Source organism: Notechis scutatus, chromosome 1 (genome assembly GCF_049901735.1).
Source record: "Notechis scutatus isolate UNSWTSFEM ecotype Mainland chromosome 1, rNotScu1.2, whole genome shotgun sequence".
NCBI classification, from domain to species: Eukaryota; Metazoa; Chordata; class Lepidosauria; order Squamata; family Elapidae; genus Notechis; species Notechis scutatus.
The window spans coordinates 130,746,051-130,758,188 of NC_142009.1; the positions used below are offsets into that span (position 1 = coordinate 130,746,051).

The 12,138-nt window shown below is 35.0% G+C and overlaps 1 protein-coding gene across 1 annotated transcript in view; it reads left to right on the forward strand.

Moving 5' to 3' along the window:
- Positions 1 to 8,697, forward strand: part of DCDC2C (doublecortin domain containing 2C) — a 35,733-nt gene extending 27,036 nt beyond the window's left edge. Inside the window, exons 11-12 of the mRNA XM_087952064.1 lie at positions 7,857 to 7,946; positions 8,659 to 8,697. Of these exons, the coding sequence (XP_087808190.1) occupies positions 7,857 to 7,946; positions 8,659 to 8,697 (129 nt within the window). The remainder of the gene's footprint in view (positions 1 to 7,856; positions 7,947 to 8,658) is intronic.
- The last annotated feature ends 3,441 nt before the right edge of the window (positions 8,698 to 12,138 follow it).

Below are 12,138 nucleotides of genomic sequence, written 5' to 3' on the forward strand. Positions count from 1 at the left end.
TAGGAAAAAAGCTATATTCTCTTGGCTAATTTCAAAGTTAAGTGTTTTGAGATTCAGGACAGATTCAGTGCTTTTTGATATAGCACAGTTTGTGGAACTTAAAAATTTAGTGACAGCCAAAACAATGTATGGACTTAACTGGAAGTAGACATACTGAAAGAGAATAAGGCTGTCAGTCACTGATCTTCCTCCCTCCCTCCCTTTGTGGGACAGTATATTTTGTGTACCACTTGCAGTGTGTGAGATGCCTGATCAGTAGTGGTGTTGTTCTCTTATCCTGCTCATTATAGGCTGTTCAACAGGTAGAACAGAATTGTGGATAAGCTAGACCTGTGGTCTGATTCATACAGCTTTTCACATCTTAGCTCTTGGTTGTTATAATTAGTAAGAGGTTTATACTTGTAGTCATCCTGGCATTCTTTGATCAGTCCTGAGTTGTGGATATTTTGTAAGATAAGGCAGATCAATGTGGCCTTCAATGTACCACTTGACACTTTGAAATACGTTTTTCTTATTCCCTTCTAATGTTCTGCTATGTCACATTTTCCTTAGGGCCCTGGCATGCCTTAGCAGTCAGTTTAAGATCTTTGATATGCGTACATCTGTATTTATTACATTAATTCTTTATATTTTTGTGGATGCATTTAACATTTTCTTAGGTTTGTGCTGAAAAGTGAATAGTATGAAATGGGAAGAGTTGTGTACTGCCTCCTGTGGTAGCTTGCACAAATGCTTATTTGAGCCATAGGTAAAAAGTCCATCCAGTTGCAGAAGGTGGGATAAATCTTGTGCCTTTGAAAAAGCAGTTGGGAGGATCACATAATCCCTGAATTTTAATATACCATAGAGAACAATGGAGTGACCATATGGATGCTAGCAGTGTGGGTTATGCAAAGCATTCATGTATGAATCTTTTGACACCTGCAGCAAATAGTTTGAGTTCCAAAACATGTGAGTTTCGATGTTTTGCTCCAGACAGGGATCAAAATGCAGTTCTGGTTGGGAAAAGTTCACGTCTTTTGTTTTAGTTGTTGTGATTGGAAGTAGCCTTGCTTCTTCTCTTGTCTAGTAAAAGGTATCGTAAAGCCATAATAAAGACAGCATTCATGTTCCTCCTACTATTCACATAGGTTGGTTTGGGGGGCTGATCTGAGTTGAATTCTGGGGCAAGGCATTTAGAAGGGAGCTATTGCGGCTCTGTCTCTGGAGTCTGATGGAGAATGAGCCACACAGAGGAAGAAATTACTGCAAGAGACGATTGGATCCAGCACTGGAATAGTACTTCCGTTCGAGGGGTAGTGACTGGAGGTAAGTATCTGGTCGCTTGCCTTGAAGGCAACCTCCACCACCTTAATTTAGTTTACAGGTAGTCCTTGACTTACGATCACAATTGAGCCCCATTTTACAACCTTTCTTGCCACAGTTGTTAAGTGAATCACTGCTGTTGTTAATTTAGTAACACAGTTGTTAAGTGAATCTGGCTTCCCCATTGACTTTGCTTGCCAGAAGATCACAAAAGGGGATCATGTGGCCCAAGGACACAGCAACCGTCACAAATACACGGCAGTTGCCTAGTGTCTAAATTTTGATAATGTGATCGCGGGAATGCTGCAATGGTTGTAAATGTGAAAAACAGCCATAAGTCAGGGTTTTTCCAGTGCTGTTGTAACTTCGGTTACTAAACAAATGACTAAGTCTAGGACTATCTATATTTATTGGGTTTTGTTTTTCTTTTGCTTCAGTTTTGATCCAATGTCATGTTGATAGTGAGAGAGAGAGAGGAAGGGAGGGAGGAAGAGATTTCTTTTACCTTGTCCCATTTCACTGTCTGTAAGAGATCAAAAATACAGAACTTCGCATTCTCGTCTCATTCCTTTCCGTTAAAATATTTATAACCTTCAAGGAACATGTTATTCTGAATTCAAGGAAGGGCAAGTCAATGCTAAGGACATTGTACTGCAGTGCTGCACATTAAGAAGCATAATCTTTAAAGTGATCTGGGATCACAGTGTGGCTGATATCTGTCTTGTTCTTTATCAAGTTTTATGAGTATCGTTATCACAGATTTTGAAAATTAAGATCATACGTGATTCGACTCATATGTAGTTAGAACATTGTGGTTAATTCATTCGTATCCATAGCTATTCTCAAAAGTCAATAAACAAAAATAGACATATTTTTGGAAGTCTTTTTTCATTTTCATTATCCACTGAATATTAGCGTTGAGTTTTCAGTGATCTCCCTCTTCTGAATTCACCGTATATATTACAGTTTTCATTTTATGTATTGTTGAAGTCTGGATTGTAAAATCCTGAGTATTAACATGCTATAATGTGATATCAGTTCAAATTGTCATTAGAATGTTCTTTAGCTCTCCCTTTTTTAGTCCTGGAATAAAATAAACGCTTTCCAGTTTTGTGGCCTCTGCTGCAGTGGTGGGATTCAAATTTTTTTACTACCGGTGTTGTGAATCAATAAAAGTTGATATTCTAAATGCAAATCAGGGGTTGAAAACCTGCAGACTTGATTGGTCCTGGTACAGCAACTTGGGATTGGGCCAGAACTAGACCCTGATTGGCCACTTTGGGAACACTTCTTATTGGTTAGTAGTTTGAACCTGTTGCAAGTTCATTGGTTAATAAGGTAGCAGCTAACCCTATAAAAGGGTTACTGCTGCCCATAGCTTTGCTCTGTTCCATTCTGATTCCTGTTATTATTAAAGAGTTGAAGTCACTGGTCAGATGTCTGGTCTCCTTATTCTCCATACTTAACAACCGGTTCTGTGGACATGGCTTGGTGGACGTGGCAGGGGAAGGATACTGTAAAATCTCTAGTCAGAGGTGGTATTTGTCGGTTCTCCGAACTACTCAAAATTTCCGCTACTGGTTCTCCAGAACTGGTCAGAACCTGCTGAATACCACCTCTATTCTGCTGTGTTTTCTGCGCTTCCTTAAAATCCACATGTACTGCTTTATTTATCACTGCATCATTTTGTTAAGATTTTAAACAGCTTTGCTGTATTTCATCAATTTCTGCAGATTTGTTGATTGCTGTGTTTTCTTTTTGATAGTATTTTTGTTAAAGATTAGAAGTTACCACAGTAAAAACTAAAAAATATATATAGACAGGTAGGAACGAAGAGAAAAATAGAAAGAAAAATAGAAAAGAAAGAAAAATAAGAACATACTAAGGAAAAAGAAAAATTACTTTTCTCCCAAGTATATTTTTTTTTAGTAACCCATCACCTTCTCTTAAAATACAACAAATGAATTATATAATCAACTACAACCAAATCCATATAGCCACTTTTAGCGGCTTCCCCAAAAGTCCTCATGCTTCATTTTGTACAGTAAAAACAAATTCTCAGGTTTTTTCATATGTTGTTTTATCTTCAACTTTAGCCTTTTTGGTGTTGTATTGAAAAAATATGAACTTTCAACATCAGTTTATCCTGAATTTATGCTTGGAGCATAATCAATTTCCAATGACTCTGTGTGGCTTACAGTTAAAAAGTAAGAAAAAAGTAGAAAAACATGATAGCCAAAAAGCAACATATAACTACAACATATAACCTTCCAGCAGGGGCTCAACCTTCACTCTGCCTCAAAGCGAAGGAGAGTACCCCTTGTCTTTAATAGCTTCCTGAACATGATCAGGGTGGAGGCATCCAGATCTCTGATATGAAGTGACCCACTTAGATCAACTCCCAGAACATCAATATTTAGTTAATGCTTAGTCTGACTTTCAGGTCTGCCATCAAGCTTGCTGTTGTTGATGATTCTGACATGCTCCAGTGATTGCGTGTGTATGCTTGTGTATGCGTATGCAGTACAGACCACAGATTTGTTCCCTTGCATTGTATTCAGAGCTTATGATCATTCCAAAGTTATAGCGAAGAGAAAACTAGGTATGAACATTAAGTAGTAAAGAGCCTTAAATAATTCAGTTAATGATTCAAATAAGTTTTTGTTTACAGTGAAAGAGGCAAAACCTTGGCAGCATCAATCCTCCTGTTCTGTAATTCCAGAACTTCAAAGCTTTTTTTTTCCAAATGGACCTGGCTTTATCAACCAATCTCTGTTATGAATGTGGCTCTGTTTTAGACAGTATTGTTTATTTCTTCTGAAATCGTTTCCAATATTAAGTGTACATTAAACTTGTAACCTAATCCACATATTGCTTACACCAGCTGTTTCATTTCTTTTTGAGAATTACTATCTTTGTTCCTCTCATGGCTATTAAAATTGTTTTTGTCACTGGAGAGGCTAAATAGGGTTCCCTTTTTTAAAAAGTCATAAATGTCTTACTGTTAAATTCAATAACTAGCATCATGAATATGCTGCTTCAGATTTCCAGTTGCAAAAGATTAATAGGCTAATCTAAGAAATAATAGAAGTTGAGAAAACATAGATTTTACAAATGCATAGCTTTTAACCATAGAATTTAATGCAGGAGTGTTTTTTATCGTAGGACTTAATTCCTTTTGGAATATACTTTATTCCTTTTGGTTTATGTGTAACTTATATACCAAAGGCAAAGCTCTTAAAGCAAAAATGTCATAGAAAGATGACATATATAAGAGCCTTTTTTTTTTTACTAAAACAGTAAAAAAAATCGTAAAATTAAATAAAATTAATAACAAAAGGAAAAAAGGAAACATTTTTCTACCCATATAAATTAAAAGTATGAAAAATTACTCTTGATGTGTACAAGTATTGTTCTATGTAAAATTTTTGCATATGGTTGAATATAAAGTTTCATTTCTTTCCCCTTTCATTATATATGTTTACATATTCATTTTATATTTTATTTTCTTCAATAAGAAATAAGATTTGTTTTGCATATCAAGTTCATGAAGTTGGCAAGTATATTTTCAATTTTTATTCTGTCTTTGGGAAGAATTTACTTTATAATTCTGTTGATTGTAAAATAATTAGTTTATTTGCTCAAATTTAATGAGAAAGTTAATATTGCACATTTCTAGAATACTGGCAACAATAATGACAGCATATTTATTAAATACAGTATATCTAATTTTCCCATTTACAATCTACTGTATTTAATTGGATGAAAGTAAAATAAACATACCAGTTCAGAGGTGGTATTTAGCAGGTTCTGACCAGTTCTGGAGAACCAGTAGCAAAAATTTTGAGTAGTTCGGAGAACTGGCAATTACCACCTCTGACTGGAGATTTTACAATATCCTTCCCCTGCCACACCCACCAAGCCACGCCCACAGAACTGGTAGTAAAATAATTTGAATCCCACCACTATACCAGTTTCATGTACACAATATATATGTTTTTCCTGCTTTCCCTATAAAGTCTTCTAACCTCTCTTTCCCCCTTAATTAATTATTTGAAATGTCTTAACTTTAGATCCTTAAATACAGAGGCACAGATATTAAATTACCCTAAAGTTAATTTTATGATATTCAGGACTTTATGTTAAAATTCATATAGTAACAACAACAACCTGTTTACTCTTCCTTTCACATAAGGTTTCATTTCTTGGTTGATTAGGTTTAGGTAAATAACTGAACATCATAAATATAATGAGAAAAATATTTTGTACTCTCAATTACTTTTCTTGGTGAAAAGGTATAATTATAGACACTTAGTCCTGAGTATTATTATTTCATTTCTATTGCAGATGTAGTAGTACATTGTGTCAATATAATTGCCTAACACTACAGATTAAAATATCCTGTTTTTATTTCCATTGCCATATTGTGGAAACATTTCACATTTCCCTCAGGCTGCAAATATTCAGCGATTAATGGGCATGCCATTTCCAGGGAAGTGATAATATGTGAAATCTCATTTGTCTTGATAGGCAAATGACTTCTTTTATGTAGATTTAAGACTTCTGTATACTAGATCAGGTTCATTAATTGATTTCATTTAATTTCCTGTTCTGTGCAATCCACAGAATGAGGGTTTCAGCAGTTTTTATAAAGAGAATTTTTTTATATCCTGCTTATTGTGCCAATGTATACTAAAGGTGTATACTTAATGGACAATAAACCCTACATTCTAAAATGTGTGGTATTTAGCTAAGAAGAAATCCTATTTAGAAACCAGAATGTCTTATTTGTACACATAAATTGGTACTAGAAATGCATGCCGTCTTTAAAGGGTTACATATGTTCTTGCTCTATGTGTGATAAAAATGTATTTAATTATGGTATCACATGTTTGCCTATGCTGTGGAAATGAGAGCCTGGGAATAAAATAGAGTTTTATCATGAGCTATCCGATGTAGAATTCTGCCTTATTTGCTGATCTTGGTAGAAAGTTTATAGGAAATGAAGAAGGAGACTGCAGTCAGAAAGACTTCTGCTACATGTAAGTCAGTGATAATGAAATCATGCAGAACTATATTAAAATGTTTCTTTTAAAGCTATTTTGGTAGTCAGTCTAGAAAATTGGAGACAGAAATTCAGGCTTTTTTGTTTAGTCACGCAGGCCTTAAAATGCAGTGGTGTTTATCTTCTGCCATGACACACAGTTCAGCTTAGCCAGTGCCTCAGTATCCATATACAGATGGTTCTCAACTTACAGCGGTTTGCTGAGTGACCGTTCGAAGTTACAACAGCACTGAAAAAAAGTGACTTATGAACATTTTTCGCACTTAATGACCATTGCAGCAATCTCATGGTCACATGATTTATATTCAGATTGTTGACAACTGACTCATCTATGATGGTTTCAATGTCCTGGAATCATGTGGTCACTTTTTGCAACTTTTTGATAAACAAAGTCAATGGGGAAGTCAGGTTCATATGTTATTAATTTAATAACTGCAGTGATTCTTTAACCAACCTGGCAAGAAAAGTTGTAAAATGGGGCAAAATTCATTTAACAAATGTTTCATTTAGCAACAGAAATTTTGGGCTCAATTACGGTCATAAGTTAAGGACTGCCTATAGTGTTTTTTTTTCTCATCTGGTACACTAGCTAATAAGCAGAGAAAGGGTGGGAATTTTGTAGTGTCATAGCAAAAAGTAGGCAGTGTTAGACATTAAAGAGAGAACCAGGCAGGCAGCTGACATTTCTGGTAGCAGACTCTCTTCACAAAGTCTGATCATTCTGCTTGAAACACGAATTCTAATCTTAGTGATGATTTTTAACCTGGAAAAGTTTCCTAGCCTACCGTGTCCACACCATAAATTTAAAGGTTAAAATGGAATAATTCCACATTCAGTTTCATTAACTTTCTTGGAGGAAGGGCACACGGTCTTGAGATTATCGGATAAATAAACATTACAGAGAGTGTATACAATATAGGGTACTTATATTTAATTGATGTTTTTCTCTGGGTGTTTTGACTTCCTGTAGGTTTGATTTTCTTGGAACACTGAATAGTCCTAAATCTAGATGTTGAAATCATATTGATTATCTATTATTGTCTATTAAATACTCCCAGCATTTTTTCCACTAAACCCCCCCAATAGTTTTCTACAATTTTAAAGTAAATACCTCTGAAATGGGAGTGATAATATTTACGCCCAGTGATTCTGTTATAAAAGACTCTGAAAAAATCCCAAAGTTCTGTGTACATCCAACAGATAGATAGTGTTGAATGTGTAATGGCAGTGCTATATCATTAAATTATGATGTGCTTTTATGAGAGGTATTGTGCCATATTCTACTTTTCATTCTTATTGATAAATGTAAAATGTGGATACATTTTAACAACAATGACCATTTCACAATTGTGCTAATTGTTTATTCACATAAGAGAAAGAATTGCCATAGAAATGAATAGAATTTGCTTTACCATTGGAATAATGTGCACACCATTTTTAGATATAAAGGAAAACGATCAAGAACAAGATAGAAAGAAACAAATGAATGATTACCTTCCAGAAAATGAATACTGGGATGCCTATGGTTATGACTGAAGGAACTATTTTAAACATCTTGCCACCTGTTCTTACAAAGGTATAATATAAAAGTTTGATATTTCAAACATATTTTCTTGTGTACTAAGTCTGCCAGATCTACCTTCAGTAATCTTCATTATTAATAGAAGATAGCAATGAGATGTGGAAAACTCTACTGTATGTTCTTATCAACAGACTTTTTGCAACTCAAATGTGGTACTGCTGAGAAAATGATCTAGATAAAATTTTAACCTTTAATAAAAATAGATATTAGGCTTGATATTAATAATAGGTAGTACATTCCTATACATTTATATTGTATTGTACTATACCATATTATTATTATTATTGTTATTATTATTATTGTTGTTATTATTATTATTATTATTATTATTATTATTATTATTATTATTATTATTTTACAGTTTTATGGGACTTGCTGCAAGTTAGATAGCTGTAGAATTAGAGAGCTATAATACTAAGCTAGAATAAACACATTTCATGAATGAGGACTTATTCTGAAATAGTGGCATATAAGATTACCCTGTTGGTATTAAAGGGTAGGGCAATATTTTTAGCATTGATTAGTTTGCATATTCTTTTAGGTTAAAATTATTATTGCATTATTCAGAATTAACTTGATCATTCTTGTCACGGAAGCATATTTGTTAGGCTGTAAGTAATAAGTATTACAGGAAATATTACATGATAGTTAACTTTGGATTTGCAATCACAATATTATAGACTAATAATAATTCTTTTTTTTTTAGGTTTCTAATCTTACAACCCTTGAAAATCATGTTTATTGATGATATATTCTATGTCTTCATTTAAAAGTATTAACTATTTCATCTTTCAAGCACAATTAAAAATGTAAACTTTAGCAATGGGTTGTCTGATTTATATTTTTGAGTGCATTTCTCCATAAAGGTTTAGTAAGAATAGACATGTAAAATACTTGAATAAAACTGCAACATACAGTGATTTTCACTATACAAGTTGTTGATGATTAATTCTTTTGTAACTTCCTGATGAACTATCTTTCTATGTCTCCATAATCAGCAAGCCTGCTGTGTGATATAATTGCACTTGAAAGAGAATTACCACCTCATGAAATGAATAAACTTCATTATTAAATCTGATAATTGAAGAAAAACATTTAAATATCCAAACAGAATAGCATCTTTTCCTGTGATTTGAGGATTTTTCTAAAGAACACACCAATGTTTTAGGAATATTTTAGTTTGATGCAATTTATAAGATCTGAATTTTTAAAAACTATATTCTTATAGAAGATTAAACACATTTCCCATCGGTTAAATTAATAAAACCAGTCTTGAAAGGGGGCTAAGAAAAATTCACAGAATGTTAAGAAACAAATCTCATAAGGAAAGATACACTGTTAAATCTAATTCCAAAATTGTATCCGAAATGTAATTATATCCTGCCAATTCATATCAGCAAAAAACAGACTTTTATATAAATAATGATATAGAATCATCTTTTCCTTCCTTCCTTCCTTCCTTCCTTCCTTCCTTCCTTCCTTCCTTCCTTCCTTCCTTCCTTCCTTCCTTCCTTCCTTCCTTCCTTCCTTCCTTCCTTCCTTCCTAGCAGATCTTAATCACAGTTTTTTTTCAGTCATAACTGTTGGTATTTTTCTTTCTATCATGTTTTAACATATTACATTGTTTTTTGAGCCCATAGCCATTTTCTCATAAATTACAAATACTTGTAGAACCAGCCAAATCCAATTAAGGCAGCTTATGTTAAAGACATGGGACAGTTTTTGGAGCTGTCTGCTTATTTGACCATTTACGCCAACAAAATCAAAAAATTGTCTCTGAGAAATTTGTTATAATATAGAATGATTAATGACTGAACATCATCTTTTTTCAGAAATGTCACACATGAAACCTTGTCAAGTTGCCTTATTTAACCTATGTCTCTATACTCTTTTCCAGTGTTCTTTTTTTGTGTGCCATCCCTAAATATATTTCTTTTTGAAGGCTGCAAACTTCTCATGTATGATATATGAGGCCCAAAAGCAAGGCAAAGTCCCCAAAACATTAGCATGTTTGCAGGAAGTAGCCTTTTGATTGGACATGTTGAAGTTATCATATCAGATGGTTAAATGGGTGGATAGGTGAATGGATGGATTAGGTTTTATCCTATCTTTCAAGAATTCAAGATGGCACACATGGAACTTTATTTCCTCCTAGTTTGATCTATAATAACAGTCCTGTGATTTGTACTGTGCTGAGAGAGTGTGACTGATCCAAATTAGTAAATTTCTTTAAGCGTCCTTGTCTGGGGCAGGCTAGAATGAATGTCTGTCATGTAAGCTCTGTTCTTTACAGGGATTTCAATCAAAGCAGTGCTTTAATGCTGGCTGGTGAATGAAAAACACTGAATTGAAGCATTCTAGTCCTTCCACTCAATGATTGTGTGTCTTCCTTCAAGCACATTTGATGACAGGAAACAGCCATCCATTTGTGTAAATGTTTCTACAAGAGACAGAAATAAGCCATAGAGCTGTTTATGAACAGGGGAAGAAATTCTGAGTTAAAACTGCAATGGTGAAAAATAATAATAGACTTGAAATTTTCTGCTCCATAAATATCCCATAAACCTTTATAGCTCTCCTTTCATGTATCATCTTTCATTGATCTGTCAGCTTTTCCAGTTGCATCCAAATGTCTGTTTCCTTATCAAGTATTGCATATGGCAACCTGTGAAAAGATTAAGGATGGAATCATACAGATACATATTACAAAGTACAGGATAGCTTCTGCCATGCTGTGTGTTGATACCCCTTATTCCCCCCTGACTGTTGAAAATATATTTAGCAATAAGCAAGCAATCTTTGGTCTAGCCTGATGCTTTTCCCCCCCTTTGCCGAGGTAACTGCTGACAGATCCAGAGAAACAGGACAAGGACATCTGGTTTCTGAGGAATGACTATCAAGGTAGCTTCCAGTCATTTCTAAAATGGATTTTTGATATTATGGTCCACTGGCAAATTAAAGCGTTTTGAAATATTGATACATGTAAAACTGAGCTGTAATGAAAGGTCAGTGTGCTTTCTTTCAAAGAAGAAGATAGAATATATATGAAGGAGAGACAGGCTGATCTTTTTTTTCTAGCTTTGCTGGTGACCAGTTAACGTATTTGGGAATTTCTAATGTTCTGCCAATCTGCCGTTTTTCAGCAGCCCAACCTTTTGAAGCATTGTTATATCTGCCAAAAATAACAGTAAGAATAACCTTAGGAAGATCACTAATCAAGAGAGAGATATTTCTTTCAGCTCTCTTATCACTCACCTCAATCTCACCTCTAGACCCTTTTTCTTTTAAACTCATTATCCTTTTTAATCTCTCATACCTTTTCTGACAGAACTAATACTGTCTGTTAGTCTAAGTCAAGTGGACTATTTAGTGCACGCTACTTTTGAGAAAAAATAAAATTCTGGAACCACTTGTTGAGGACAGACATGTTAGTCTTATGGTAGCCAAAATCAGGAGCCTAGTGGAACCTTTTCCGACTCAAACATTTTATCAAAAGGTTTAGGCATTCATGACTGCAGCTCACTTTATGAGATGAAAGATGAAAAACGCAAGATGAAGTTAATAATAGAGTTGAATGTTCAATCTTTCAATCAATAAGAAGAGAACTGGAAGGGACCTTGGAGGTCTTCTAGTCCAACCCCCTGCTCCAGCAGGAGACCCTATACCTCTGATGGCGAAGCTATGGCATGTGTGCCAGAAGTGGCACGCAGAGCCCTCTCTGCAGGCACTCAAGCCATTGCCCCAACTCAGCTCTAATGCATATGCACACGCGCCTCTCGCCAGCCAGCTGGTCTTTGAGTCTGCCGTGCATGCACGAGGGGCAGGGCGCATGCACGGGGATGCATATGCAGGGCACAGGGCGCATGCACAAGATGCATGCACATTGCATTTGGGGGTTTTGTGCACACACGCACTTTGGGCACTTGGGGCCGAAAAGGTTAGCCATCACTGCCTTATACCATTTCAGACACGCAACTGTCCAATCTCTTCTTAAAACCTCCAGTGATGAAGCACCCATAACTTCTGAAAGCAAGCATTTGCACTGGTTAGCTGTTCTCACTGTTAGGAAATTTCTCCTTAATTTCAGGTTGCTTTTCTGCTTTATTAGTTTCCGTCCATTGTTTCTCGTCTTGCCTTCTGGTGCTTTGGAAAATAAGTTGACTTGTTGACCCCCTGTTCTTTATGA